Below are 14,753 nucleotides of genomic sequence, written 5' to 3'. Positions count from 1 at the left end.
TGAATCATCCATTCAAAATGACTAAGAGGAACTCTGCCAGTCACGAGAGCTGCTGCCAATTTAACCATGACTAGCAGGCAGGACATGCACAGAAGTGATGTGTAAAGAAAAACTTGTCTGCCGTGAATGCTTGGCTTTCTGCTTCCAGGCCAATGCTGCTTGTGCTGCCCTGGACAAGAAGCAAAGGGCCTTTGATAAGATGCTGGCGGAGTGGCAGCAGAAATGCGAAGAGCTGCAGGTGGAGCTGGACAATTCCCAGAAGGATTGCCGCATCTACATGACGGAAAACTTCAAGCTCAAAACTGCCTATGAGGAATCCCTAGAGCATCTGGAATCTGTTAAGAAGGAAAACAAGACCCTCCAGGGTAAGCACTGATTCCATGTAAAAACAACCTCCACACATCCGCCCAAGCCCCCGATTTACATAGAATGATGGGCTGTAGCTTCTCCCAGCTGATACTCACGTTCTCTTTGTGAATGTATGTCTGATGACATTCCAAATGATGGGCCAAATTCTGCTCTTGTGGTGAAATTCACCGACTCACTGACACCTCCCCATGCACAAACACAAAGTAAATTGCGAAAGTAACATAGGTAAATGTATAGTGCTGCGAGGGAACAAGAAGGGCTCAGGAGACAGGAAGATTGTGCTGCAGGTCAGTTCCCTCTTGGTGGCCACTGGTCTAAAGTAGAGGCCATGACCCCTGTGCATCCCTTGGGGGGAAGGGGGTTATCATCACAAGAACCAGATAATAGGGGGAATGATGGACTAGTGGTTAAAGCAATCGACTAGGATACATGAGACTTGGATTCCATTCCCAGCTCTGCCTCGGAGTTTTCTGTGATCATGAGCCAGTCATTTAATCTCTCTTTGCTATAGTTTACCCATCTGTAAAATGGGGCAAATGACACTGACCTTCCTGACAGGGGTATTGTGAGGATAACTCCATGAATATTCGGGAGGAGCTATGACCCTCTGGCACTGTGGCCCACAGAAAATAAAGAATGATGGACTCAGTGGCACAGCCCTGATGCTCCCTGCCCCCTCCATCCTTTGCTCCAGCCTACAATGGCTGGCACAGAGCCCAGACAGCATGGAGTCTTGTTTTCACTTAGGAAGAGCAACCATTTGAGAGGAGGGAGAAAGAGGCGGAGAAAGATTGTGGAGAATTTCTGATGGCGTAACGGGTTTCTCTTTTCCATGTCGCTGAACGCAGGCTGCCAACAGGCTCATTCAGAAATCCAGAGTAACATTTAAAAATGAAAGCAAAGGCCGACTGATTGGAAGTAGAGTCCTAGAAATGTAGGGCTGGAAGGGACCTTGAGAGGTCATCTAGTCCAGTCCCAGGTGCTGAGACAGGACAAAGTACACCTAGACCCTCCCTGACAGCTATTTGTCTAACCTGTTCATAAAGACCTCCAATAATGGAGATTCCACAACCTCCTTGGGTAACAGATTCCAGTACTTAATTATCCTTATAGTGAGAGTTTTTCCTACTATCTAACTGAAATCTCCCTTGCTGCAGATTGTTGATCGCTTGACTGGAACTATCTCAAGCCATTTTCTCTCAAAGGATCAGTACAGGTGGCACTTGTTAAAAGTTCCCAGTCCTGGAATACACCCATCACACAATGTCCATTTTTCTTCCTCAGAGGAGATTAAGGATCTGATTGACCAGTTGGGTGAGGGAGGGAGAAGTGTACATGAGCTACAGAAGATAAAGAAGAAGCTGGAGGTTGAGAAAGATGAACTGCAGATGGCACTAGAGGAAGCAGAGTCTTCCCTGGAGGTAATAATTGTATCCAATTCTGACAACTACACATGAGGGGAACACATCAGACTAGTACATAACTTGCTGGCCATATTCCAGCAGATAAATGACATAGATTTTACCTCTTAAAAGCCATTCAGTCACACTTCTATTGTATGTTTGCTGGCAGGTTGAAGAAAGCAAACTGATCCGTATTCAGCTTGAACTAGCTCAGGTGAAAGCCGACATTGACAGAAGAATCCACGAGAAGGAAGAGGAATTTGAAGCTACAAGGTATGGAATATTTCATAGAATATCAGGGTTGGAAGGGACCTCAGGAGGTCATCTAGTCCAACCCTCTACTCAAAGCAGGACCAATGCTCAGATTTTTTTGCCCCAGTTCCCCAAATGGCCCCCTCAAGGATTGAACCCTGGGTTTAGCAGGCCAATGCTCAAACCACTGAGCTATCCCTCCCTATCCCTTTAAGTGCTCAAAGGCCACGTCCAGACTAGGGTATTAAAATTGATTTTAGATACGCAACTTCAGCTATGTGAATAACGTAGCTGAAGTCGAATTTCTAAAATCTAGGTACTCACCTGTGCAGACGGCGCGGCATCGATGTCCGCGGCTCTCCATGTCGATTCCAGAACTCTGTTCGGGTTGATGGAGTTCCGGAATCGATGTAAGCGCGCTCGGGGATTGAAACATCGCGTCCAGACTAGACGCGATATATCGATCCCCGAGCAATCGATTTTAACCCGCCGATGCCGCGGGTTAGTCTGGACGTGGGCAAAGATACACACTCAGAGTTTTTTGACTCAATATGCAGCGAGGAGGTGTAAAGTCCCAATATGAATATTCGTTCATTCGATGAAAGAAGCCCACATTTGCTTGGGTGATCTGCTGGATTTGACCTGATCTAGTGGCTGTATTACCAAGGGGTCTTGTGTTAACATTAAGAAGCAGGTGATTGTAGAAGATTCTGGGTCGAATCCAGCTCTCTGTTACAGCCGCGTGGTGTCATTGAAGTCCAAGGTGTTGCGTTGCATAACTAAGTACAAAATCTGGCTCATAATAAATTTCTTAGTTACTATCAGAACATAGTTCTGCTTCAGAACTTATGCCAGTCTCTGTTAGAGAGTAGGATGAGACCTAATATGGGAGGCAGATTATCCCACAACCAGGGTTCTTACACCTTCCTCTGAGGCTTATGCTGCTGGCTAGTGTCAGAGACAGAATATTGGACTAGATGGACCTTGGCTGTGAGTCAGCCTAGTAATCCTTAGACTTCTAATGTCCACAAAAGATAAAAAAAAATTGTATCTCAGGGAAATGTGATAAACCACAATTATCATGTTAAACTCTCAGGATTATTTACAGTGCTTAGCTACCTCATTGGAGAAGTTTTGGTCCACTTCAAATCTATACTTATTAGTATGACGTACTCTAAGACGGAAAGTGTTTGGGATCAGTGTGGCTGCTGGGATCAAGAATCCCATTTTCAGAGCGTTTCTGAAATGATCCCTTTTTATTATTTCATGAACAGTCCCTTGGTTTTACCCACCTAAAGCCAAAGGCTGGACTGGACTCAAGTGTAACAGAATGGTGCAACTTGTGCTTCATTGGAATCCGCAGGAAAAATCATCAGCGTGCAATTGAGTCTCTGCAGTCAAGTCTGGAGATGGAAGCTAAGGGGCGAGCTGAAGCGCTCAGGCTCAAGAAGAAGATGGAGACGGATCTGAATGAAATGGAAATCCAGCTGGATCACGCCAACAGGAACAACAGTGAGCTTGTCAAGACGCTGAAAAAACTGCAGCAGCAGATCAAGGTAAACTGGAGAGAAGGAAGTAGGACCCTGAAGGGAAAACTCTATCCAGTTACATCTTTTTACATATAATAACTCTAGGAAGTGGAATATACAGCCTTGTTTAGAGTGACTCTGTTAGGTCACATTTGCCCCCAAATTCAGGTTTTGTAAGCAAAGGATCTAAATCAGATGTAAATGAGGAGTAACTTCATCCAAATCAATGGGGTACAACTGCTGTGAGAGAAGAACCAGGCGCACAGGCTTCTACAAAACCTCAGACCAGCAGAAATATTTCCATGCAATTAAAAAAAAAATTGCAATGAAAACGGTTTTGTTTTTAATAGACAGTGCCTGCAGTGTTTGCAAATCAAACAGTGCTGCTTCACTCCAGTGCAGGTGAACCTGAAAGTGAAATTGACTAGAAATCAACTGAAGTGAAAAGTGAAACTTACCAGTCTGTTTTCTTTCTCCAAGCTCAGAGAACTGCAAAAAGGATACAAATAGCATAAAAAGGGCAAACCAAATTTAGATTTAATAACAATAATAATAAAAAAACTTTAAAGGCCAGATCCTCAGCTGGTGTAAACGGGTGTCACTGCAGCTGAGGATGTGACTCTAATAACCTAAGGCAGGGGTTCTCAAACTTCATTGCACGGCGACCCCCTTCTGACAACAAAAATTACTACATGACCCCAGGAGGGGGGCCTGAAGCCTGAGCCCAACCAAGCCCAAACCTCTGGGTGGGGGACCAAGGTTGAAGCCCAGGGGCTTCAGTCCCAGGCAAGGGGCCTGTAATCTGTGTACCAGTGCCCTTGGGCTTCAGCTTTGGCCCTGGGTAGTGGGGCTTGGCTTGGGCTTTGGCCCCAGGCCCCAGGAAGTCTAAGCCAGCCCTGGAGACCCCATTAAAATGGGGGTGTGACCTACTTTGGGGTCCTGACCCACAGTTTGAGAACCACTGACCTAAGGTGTTGTAACAGCATTGAAAAGTACATTTGTTTTCGTTTTTTAAATATGTGGACCTTATTTTGCTCTTTGACACTGGTGTAAATCAGGAGTAACTCCACTGAAGTCAAAAGTTGCACTGGTGTAAAGCAGACATTATTGACATCAGAATCAAACATCATGATTTTTAACTGGACAATGTCTCTTTTAAAAAAAAAAAGGAGAAAAGAAAAGGACATGAGTGGGCCATCCTGTACTTTACAGCTTCCCCTGTGTGCTTCTTAATCATACTTATCCCTCTTTTGCCTTCAGGATCTTCAGATTCAGATGGATGAAGATGCTCGCCAGCACGAGGAACTCCGGGAACAGTACAACCTCCAGGAACGCCGCCTCAGCCTGACACAGACGGAGCTGGAAGAAATGCGCACTGGGCTGGAAGGCAGCGAGCGCTCTCGCAAACTCCTGGAGCAGGAGCTGTTAGAGATCACTGAGAGGCACAACGAAATCAATGTCCAGGTGAAAACAAATACCATGCTGTTGATACAGGGTTGTTGTACTGTTTGCTCCGCTGCTGGCATTAAAAGTCTGTTGTGCTTGATGAGAATGTACTGTGCTGTAAAGAAAATGTTATGAAAGAATAAATAAAAATCAGATTGATTTTATTAGAGCCAAATCTAGCAGCAAAACTTCCAGTGACTTCAGTGACAGCCTGAGTAAGGATTGCAGGATTCGACCCATAAAGGATTAAATGTGATATTATTCCTTCTGGGGAAAGTCCTATAGAATTTATGATGAACTCTACCAAGAGGGTTCTATGGATATTACACTAAGGATGGGATATTCAAAAATGCTGAGCGTTGGCCCAAGTCTATGATCCATTGATGCCAGTGGGGGCAGAGTTAGGACAATGCTGAGTACTTTTGAAAATGACACTCTAAAAATCTACAGGGTGAAATACTGGCTCCACTGAAGTCAATGTGAATTTTGCCATCGGCTTCACTGGTGCCAGGATTTTCCCCCTAGAATTTAATGAAGAGTGAGATCCATTTGATTGACATTTTAAACCATCCTACAGAATGCAAAGAAAATGGCATCCTATAGGATTCTGTGCGCTGGTTTCAAAATTCTAGAGATGGTTTATCATTATTTATTACATTCTCTAGGCCTTTTTCCATAAAGGATGGACCAAATGTGCTAAGGATTTCCAAAGAAGGGGAAGGAAGGTCTACAAGATAAACTGCTGGAAAGGACTAATAATAGAGAGAAGCATTTGCATCCTGAGATGATGATGGACTTTGTCTATCTAAAGAGATGGAAAAAATATAACAAATACATTTACTTGTAACTGATGCTCAAAGGCTAAATTTTCGGCAGCTAAACTGCTGCATTTATGTCTCATAGTCTTCCTGATGCTTGCTTGTTATACAGAACTAATATTGTACAGTGCTTGCATTGTACTCTACAGCAGGGGTAGTCAATTATTTTTTGTCAAGGTCCAAATTTTTTGTTCAAGGTATAATCAAGGCTTAGACTTCAGAGAAAAAATACATAATAACAATAATAACAAATAAATACAAAGATTTCAGGGACCATTCAAAAGTGTCTGGAGGTCCGGATTTGGCCCGTGGTCTGCCTATTGACTACCCATGCTCCACAGTATTGTGGTATGCAGACTTGATGCTGTAGTACTGGAGATCTTGAAAGTCTATGCAATGCATTGCTTGGTTATTTAGTAATGTTTCTAGGTATAATTGTCTTAGCATTTGGGCTCCTTACAAAAAAAATCCAAAACTATACACATTGGCAAACATTGTGATTAGAAGAGGATTTTCAGATTTCCCATGAGGCAGAAGATACATGTAGGCTATAAGTTCTTTGCACAGCAATCGCGCGTGTGTGTGTGGAGCGCCTATAGACAAAAACGTCTGGATGCTACTGCAATGTAACTTTGAAATAATAATACACACACATGCACACAAATACAATGAAGCAGGATTAAAATCAAACCCTTTCGTGGACAAAGGGCTACAACGCATGATACAAGATTGGTTACCAAGGAAAATCTTTCTGATATAAAAGTAAAATAAACATACAGGGCCAAATGCATCCTTAGTTTCAAGCCTGCGAAGTGCCAAGGCGTCTGCTCAAAGATCAAGTTAGAGCCCACAAAGCTAGGCTGGGTCACCGAGTCTTCCCTCCTCCCTCCAGAACCAAAGCCTGCTGGTGATAAAGCGCAAACTGGAGTCTGACCTTATGCGCATTACAAGCGAACACGAGGAGATGATCAGCGAGTTCCGAGCAGCCGATGAGCGAGCCAAGAAAGCCATGGCTGATGTAAGTTGCACTCGGCCCCCAGTGATGGTCCCTAGAAGCCTGGGGGTTGTATATTCTGCTCTTTCCTACACTGCTCAATTTTGAAGTGCGTTGTTACTGATTAATCTTAGCACTTACGTAGCATTTCCCATTCCTAGAGGGCTGAGCACACATCAGCTCATCTGTCCTCCAATATGGCAAAAGGAGACTTGGAGAAATCCACTTCTCTTCTGTCCCCCTGCTAAGGAAGGAATCTTCTGTATTACTGATGGCGTCCTGGGGAGTTCCTCCATTTCCCCTTCTGTTTTGTCCCCGCTTTCCTCAAGGCTTAACATTGAAACGATCATGCTTCTAACCAAAGACTGGACGCCCTCCCCCGTAGCCAGTCAATGCCATTTATAATTGGCAGGGAGAGCAGAAGTGGCCACTGTTGAGTAAATTTCTCAGTTGGCACTTAACAATTTACACCTTAGAAATTCCACAGACAGCTGTAGAGTTAATGCTCAGTATTTCCTCCTGAAAGAAGGCTGAACATTCTGCCTTCTTAATGCTCTCAGCTATTGCGTGTTCATACAGCACCTTACCTAGACCCCAGGGCAAGAAGCCCAGGCTGGACCCTGCTCTCAGAGGCTCCCTCTTTAACCTCAGCTGGCTTGTCAATTTCATGGCTGGGAGCTGTGAAACTGACAAGACTGTCTGACTTCTGGAGGGGAGTGGACATTAGGGGGAGAAGTCCTGGGTAGCTTCCTCCCCTTCTCAGCATGGAACATGGAGTGGTGGGGGGCAGCCAGGCTCACAGCTCTCAGCTTCCACACTGCCCCTCTTAGGTTGGTGGAAACGCTCCTGGTGAGGACGTGCACCACCAGTCCAAGGAGGATAGTCTGGATATGCACCACTGCAGTAATTTATTGCGGGGCCTGTAAGTTGACCTAATATAGGTTGACTTATGTTTCTAGTGTAGACATACCCTATGGTAGGTTCTAATCTCTCTTCTTCCCAGGGGAGGATGGAAAGCATAAGCACTGGATTGTACTCTGTAGGCAGAAATGACTGTCTTAATAAGAAGGATGAGTAATATCTTACACTGTACCCCTGTGATAGTAAGCAATCACAAATCTCCTGGCTTGAGGCCTGATCCAAAGCTCACTGAAATCGATGGGAGCCTTTCCTTTAGAGAGGCAAACTGTGATACATAGAACAGACTTCCAGCTCCTGCAAAAATTCCCCATATGGCAGCATATGGACATCAGGTCTAAATAGCCTAGCTTCCAATGCTCAGTATAAATAGTCTGTGCTGACAAGCTGTTTCTTACCCTCCTCTTAGGCTTCCCGCATGGCAGAAGAGCTGCGTCAGGAGCAGGATCACAGCATGCACCTGGAAAAGATAAAAAAGAACTATGAAATCACAATAAAAGACCTGCAAGTCAAGATGGAAGAGGCTGAGCAGTTGGCCCTGAAAGGAGGAAAACGTACTATCATGAAACTTGAGACCCGGGTAAGAAAAACTGGATAGATCTACTCCAAAAAATTCTTCCAACACCGCCATCCAACCCTTCCCTGACCTGAGCTTTAGTACTCGGGAGAAATATTTGAAAAGAAAAGGAATGTTTTTATTAAAGGGCCAGTATATCCCAGATAAATTAAACTAAATTAAAGAGAGAGAATAATAGCAAAATATATTCTAGAGAAATTAAAATCCACCCTGGCCATACTCAACCCACTGCAATGCAAAGAAAGGTCAGTGCTGCTCCTCTGTGTCATATGCAATGTCTGGTTGGATCCTAAATGTCCTTGGCTATAACTCTAGGGCATATTATCATTAGCCATACCATCTCTGTCGACCATCCCACCGATGGGTCCTCCTGCCCCCAGTTCACACAAGGTCCTACTGGATCCAGTGATAGAGCTCATTGGGATTCTTTTCATATTTGTTGCAACTCAAATACCCCTGCATCAGTAAATAAAAAACACAAGACCACTTTCCAGATTTTTAGTGTGACTCCAGATCTCCATGTCCATCATGCTAAACACAATCAGTACTAATGTATCCTGCTGGGTTTTTTCCTCCTTTTCAGATTAAGGAACTGGAAACAGACTTAGATTCTGAACAGAAGCGTCATGTGGAGACGGTGAAAACGCTGCACAAGAATGAACGTCGCCTGAAAGAGCTGATCTTCCAAACAGATGAGGACCACAAAACCAACCAGCGCATGCAGGAGCTTGTGGAGAAGCTGCAGAACAAGCTGAAGACTTACAAGAGACAAATTGAAGAGGCCGTATGTACCCTAGACAGTTACTCTCCCCTCTTGTGCACACACACAATAATATCTACCACATACATTGTGTCTTCAAAAGAAACATAATCTGAAATATGTGTTCATCAGTAGCATTAGCACCTCCAGTCATCAGGCTCCTGTTTGATGCTCCTTTTTCCTGCCATCTTTGATAATACGGGCCCCAACATACCTATAAAAAAGCCACCTAAAAACCCACCTGCCTTATCCTCTGCAAAAAATCAGATTAATACATGTTGTCATCTCACCCTCTTGCAGTCCTTTGGCTGCCCTCACAAGTTACCTCCAATATCTGAGGGGATGTGCATGTAAAATGTATTTATTCCTGGTCCAACAGTTTACTATACACTTTGCCTGATTGGTTGTATTGAAGGAATACAGGTCAGAGCCATTTTGTGCTGGCATTGTCTAATATAAAGACTTAAAAAAAAATAAGCCCAATCTTCTCCCATCCCCAGGAGGAGCAGGCTAACCAGAGCATCGCAAAGTACAGAAAGACGGTGCACGAGCTGGATGAAGCAGAGGAAAGGGCTGGAATGGCTGAATCGGCTCTAAACAAATTGCGCACCAGGCACCGTGTCTCGGCGACCAAGGGATTCACCTCTGTGGAGATCATCCAAGTGTCGAAGTCTTCTGCTTCCAAGTCCGCTTCTGGGGAATAGACACTTATGCTCTGAACCTGCAGCTGGTAGGGCTGCATGCCTGGCCTTTTTCAGACAGGGTACTGGGGTGGATTTGGAAACATAGGTTCAGTAGAGACCCTGGGTGACTCACTGAATTCACTATGAATGGTGACAGGGCCATTCTGCTTGGCTCTGCTGATGTGGGAAGAGGAATTTTGAAACTGAAGAGGACTGTGATGATTATAGATGCTGTTACAGCCTTAGAATCATGCAGAGGCTCCATTGTAGCTCTTTAGCTCAGAGGCAGTGGGGTTTCTGTCCTCTCCACATCCCTCAAGTAGAACCTATGCTCAAAACCGATATACTTGGCCTGGAGAGGTCAGGATTTGGCCCTATTAAAGGAAATCATTGGCCCGGTCTGAACATCAGTAGATTCCAGTGGGTGTTTACATGGATATTGTAGCATTTCTCACCTCTTCCCCTCCTCCCTAGGGAGGCTTTAAAGGATAAAGAAGTTGCTATTGCAATCCAATTTCAATGTCTCTTTCCTTCCAGGGTGACACACATCTTCCCAACAGCTGCCCATTGCAAGATTGCTACCCTAGTGATGAATTGAAAACAGCAGTCTAGAGCCATCAAGAAGACACCTACATAGGGAGAGAGAAATGGAAACAAAGAATGTACATGTATCTCTGGGGAGAAAATAATGATTGCACTGGAGAGCTTGAAACCAGTACTTTCCCCGACTGGATTAAACCACAAAATCATATAGGTCTGGCTGTTATCAGTTGGAATGAGTCTGTTTTCATGTGGATTTTACACTTTCATGTCAAGGACGGAAGGTGTAAAGCATCTGTGTGATGTGGGCTGTCTCTTGTAAATAATTCCTCACACATTAATAGTCTTAATGCATAGTCTTAATAAAGCTTACTGTATGGGAAAGAAACTTGGAGACGTTGCTGGATTGTCTATGTTTGTAGGATGACAATTTGATTCACTGAGACCTCCTGTCCAAAAAAGCATTTTTAAAAGAAATTCAGCAGCACTGAACCACGTTGGCTGTTGTGCATGTGTACCAGTTACCTTTACTGGATCAGAATTTCTCAGCTGTGTGTCACGGGTCCTCTAATGCCAGCAGTTAAAAGCAGGTTCCTCTTTCACCTGGGGTTTTGGAGAGGAAGCATCTAAGTTCTATCCCTGATATTGCTCCAAGTTGCTGTGGTACACATCACAGTGACACTTATGAAGTCCTAGGCCACGGATTCTTTGAAATCCCAATGTACGAGGACTCGCACAGCATTTGCTTTGCTCATTTAACACAAGGGCTGTAGAGGTTTTCCAGATCCTTTTGGTGATGAGGTCCCAGCCATGCACTGTTGGGAGCAGTTTTGTGACATCAACAAAAGGGTCCAGCCAATCAGAACATGGCTTTGGACAATCAGTGTCTCCAACCCAGACACTACTATGTACTAGCACACACTCTCCTGGGGTGAAAAAATACAGCATTGTGTGTCTGTATGATACAGGCCCTTGTGACCATGGGTTCAAATATGTGATGCTTGGGAACAGAGATTTGTGCAGCTAAGGGAGGCGGAAGCAAAGGTGGCCAAACACATGCTGACCTAGCTCCAGTAGCAGCATGGTGGGGGACAGTGGTCGTTCCAAGAAACAGCTCGAGGATTTGTCAAGAACAAATCAATGCCAAAACAACCTGATTTGCTGCTTTGACAGGGTTACTGGCCTAGTGCACCAGGGGCAAGCTGTAGACATGATATATCTAGACTTTAGTAGGGCTTTTGACACAATCTCATATGACACTGTCATAAGCAAACTAAGAAACTCTGGTCTAGATTAAATTACTGTAAAGTAGGTACACAACTGATTAAAAAAACCCTATTCAAAGAGCAGTTATCAACATGTTGCTGTTTAACAAGGAGGGTGTATTTAGTGGGGTCCTACAGGGGTCTGTCCTGGGTGTGGTACAAGTCAATATTTTCATTAATGACTTGGATAATGGACTGGGAAATACGCTTTTAAAATTTGGAGATGACGTCAAGCTGAGAGGGGTTGCAAACACTTCGGAGGACAAGATTACAATTCAAAACAAGCTTGACAAAATGGATAATTGGTCTGAAATCAACAAGATCAAATTCACTAAAGGTAAGTGCAAAGTCCTTCGCTTAGGAAGGAAAAATCAAATGCACAACTACAAAATGAGGAATTACTGACTTGGCGGTAGTCCTGCTGAAAAGGATCTGGGAGTTATAGGGGATCACAAATTGAGTTTGAGACATCAGTGTGATGCTCTTGCAAAAAGGGAAAATAATATTCTTGGGTATCGTAATAGGAGCATTGTATGTAAGACATGGGAAGTAATAGCTCCGCTCTACTTCGCACTGGAGTATTATATGGCCTTATCTGGAGTATAGTGTCTGGTTCTGGGCACCACACTTCAAGAAAGCTGTGAACAAATTGGAGAGAGCCCAGAGGAGAGCAACAAAAACTGATAGAAGGTTTAGAAAATCTGACCTATGAGGAAATGTTAAAAAAATGAGCATATTAATCTGCAGGGGGGCCTCATAGCAGTCTTCAAATATGCTAAGGCTTGTTGTAAAGAGGACAGCGATTGATTGTTCTCTGTGTCCACTGATGATGGTAGGACAAGAAGTAATTGGCTTAATCTGCATCAAGGGAGATTTAAGTTAGGTAGGAGGAAAACCTATCTATAAGGATAGTTAAGCACAGGAACAGGCTTCCAAGGGAGATTCCCTTCGAATCCCAGTCATTGGAGCTTTTTAAGACCAGGTTAGACAAACACCTGTCAGGGATGGTCTAGGTATTCTTAATCCTGTCTCAGGTAGAGGGGATGGACAAGATCAGTGGCTCGCAAAGCCAGTCTGCCGCTTGTTCAGGGAAAACCCCTGGTGGGCCGGGCCGGTTTGCTTACCTGTCGTGTCCGCAGGGTCGGCCGATCACAGCTCCCACTGGCTTCATTCCCCATCCTCACCCCACCAATCTGCCTCCCTCCCTCCTCCTTCAAAAATCAAACCAGTCAAGCCCCTCCAAGGTGGGAGGAGGGGGCAGTGGGAGCCCTGAGGTACGTGAGGTGGTCGGGAGGGGAACCTTGAGCTCTCACCCTCATTCTGCCCCCTCTCTGCATTATCCTTCCCAATTCTTCTCCCCTCCCTCCTGCAGTGATCACCTGCTCCCTCCACCTTCCTACCAGCCACATCCATCTTTACCCAGGAGCTCCACAATGGCCAGGTGTCAGCAGGCACAGGCAGGAGCCAAGAGGGAAGACAGTCCACCCAGCTGCCTGTAGCCGTCGCTTGGTGGCTGGGAGAAGCAAATGTAGCTGTGCCTACAGCTGTGCTGAATGCAGGAGGGTTGCCAACCCTCTGGGATTAGCCTGGAGTCTCCAGGAATTAAGGATTAATCCTTAATTAAAGAGTATATCATCTGATGAAATCTCCAGGAATATATCCAACCAAAATTGGCAACCGTAGGAAGCAGCGGTGCTGTCACGGCAGATATCTGGCACTTTACCAAATGGTTGAGACCCTAAATCTGTTTCCAAAAGTGCTCATTTCAGGCCTGACCCTTAGACCTGAGCTTCCCAACTCCCACTGATTTCAGGGAAGACCTCATCTTGCAGGAGCTACCTGCAACTAACTACTAAGGAAAAATGTGACCCAAAGACCACAGCTCAAAGATAGCATTTACTTAAGGTTTTGATCAGGTTAAAAAACAACTGAATCATGCTCCCTCATTCCCCACTGTATGTCACAACCATTTCACATACAGTCCACTTAAACACAGAAGATTAAAACACAGCACAGCAGCTGTTAAACTGGCCTGTCTTAACCAGCTATGGAAGCTGTCCAAGATGATGGCATAAACTGACCTTCATTTGTTAAGAATCACAAATTTTGCAACTTCAATACATCTAGAGTGGCTATTTGAGATCAATATAATGCCTTTGCTAAGTCAGATAGCTCTAGTATTGGTTATGAAAACTGATTTTGAAAAATTATTATAACCCTAGGTGGATGCTGTACTGAAGTCTTAAGCAAGTGCATCTTGGAAAAAAATCCAGTACTTATTTTTCTCTTTTTTTCCCTCCCCAAACATGCTGTGTTTCCTTCCCTGTGCCTGAAAGTGACACATTTTCAGATGTCAGAGCCTACCTTACACTTCTAAAATAGATACTTTTGCCGACAAATGCATTTGTGTTTAGTTACCCATTTTGAATCCAAAATGCATATTGTGCACTTGCAGTTACCTGTTTGCACATGTCTACACATATTTTGCAGTTGTCTGCATTTTGAAACGATGTCCCGTCGTTTTTTTCTTTAGACCTTAAGGCAAACTTCATCTATAGTTAAATCTCCCACTCTTGCTCTCACATTAGAGCAGTTCCACCACTGTTAGAGGAGTGTTAGTGTAGATTGGTCACTGACCTTTTCAGTACTAAATCTTCTACTCCAGCTCACTGCTGCTTGGGAGGATGTGATGGTGAAACTGCTGACAGCTTGTTTGCCTTGGAACTGGCATAGCTATATCAGTAATACTGCTGGAGCCAAAGTGGGAGATTCCTGAAAACCTTTATTGTAGACAAGGCCTTAGTATTTTTGCATTTAAAATCTCCAAGCTCCTGCAGAACTCAGATGCTCTGTAACGTATCTGGCTCAGTTGCTTTCACCCATCTGCCAGTGAAAATCATTTTGTAAATGTAATACTGTATTTAAATACAATTTCAATCCTGTTATGTAATATTTAGTTGACCTAGTTATATATCTTTAATCTGCACTTGTTTTAGAAGCAGACCAGTAAGAACTACAGTGACTGCATGTTGCAAAGTCACTCTAATCCTCCGATCACTCCACTCAGATTTGTCTTTTCTGTACTATAAATTGCCAGCTTTACAAGTGCTGCCTTTTATAATTATGGTGCTGTTACCTAGAGAACAGAGTACTAGATGGGAACTCTGGAGAGCTGAGTTCTACTCTTACTCTGCCACTG

At 44.2% G+C, this 14,753-nt stretch overlaps 1 protein-coding gene and 1 long non-coding RNA gene across 2 annotated transcripts in view; one reads left to right on the top strand and one right to left on the bottom strand.

The window, feature by feature from the left end:
- LOC127057622 (myosin-16) overlaps positions 1-10,677 on the top strand; it is a 49,126-nt gene extending 38,449 nt beyond the window's left edge. Inside the window, exons 35-44 of the mRNA XM_050966546.1 lie at positions 149-365; positions 1,654-1,790; positions 1,942-2,045; positions 3,388-3,580; positions 4,814-5,017; positions 6,710-6,835; positions 8,139-8,309; positions 8,890-9,090; positions 9,567-9,796; positions 10,287-10,677. Coding sequence (XP_050822503.1) covers positions 149-365; positions 1,654-1,790; positions 1,942-2,045; positions 3,388-3,580; positions 4,814-5,017; positions 6,710-6,835; positions 8,139-8,309; positions 8,890-9,090; positions 9,567-9,770 — 1,557 coding nt within the window. The 3' untranslated portion in view covers positions 9,771-9,796; positions 10,287-10,677. The remainder of the gene's footprint in view (positions 1-148; positions 366-1,653; positions 1,791-1,941; positions 2,046-3,387; positions 3,581-4,813; positions 5,018-6,709; positions 6,836-8,138; positions 8,310-8,889; positions 9,091-9,566; positions 9,797-10,286) is intronic.
- On the bottom strand, positions 5,044-14,434 carry LOC127057660 (uncharacterized). The gene is made up of 3 exons (XR_007776145.1): positions 14,192-14,434; positions 8,128-8,189; positions 5,044-5,114 (listed from the first exon to the last, which is right to left on the bottom strand). It is a non-coding gene; the product is annotated as an uncharacterized LOC127057660 (long non-coding RNA).
- Between the last annotated feature and the right edge of the window lie 319 nt (positions 14,435-14,753).

The sequence above is a fragment of the Gopherus flavomarginatus genome, chromosome 9, assembly GCF_025201925.1.
Source record: "Gopherus flavomarginatus isolate rGopFla2 chromosome 9, rGopFla2.mat.asm, whole genome shotgun sequence".
Classification (NCBI taxonomy): Eukaryota; Metazoa; Chordata; order Testudines; family Testudinidae; genus Gopherus; species Gopherus flavomarginatus.
Note: the sequence above shows the minus strand (reverse complement) of the source record. Positions and strands in the feature narration are given on the sequence as shown.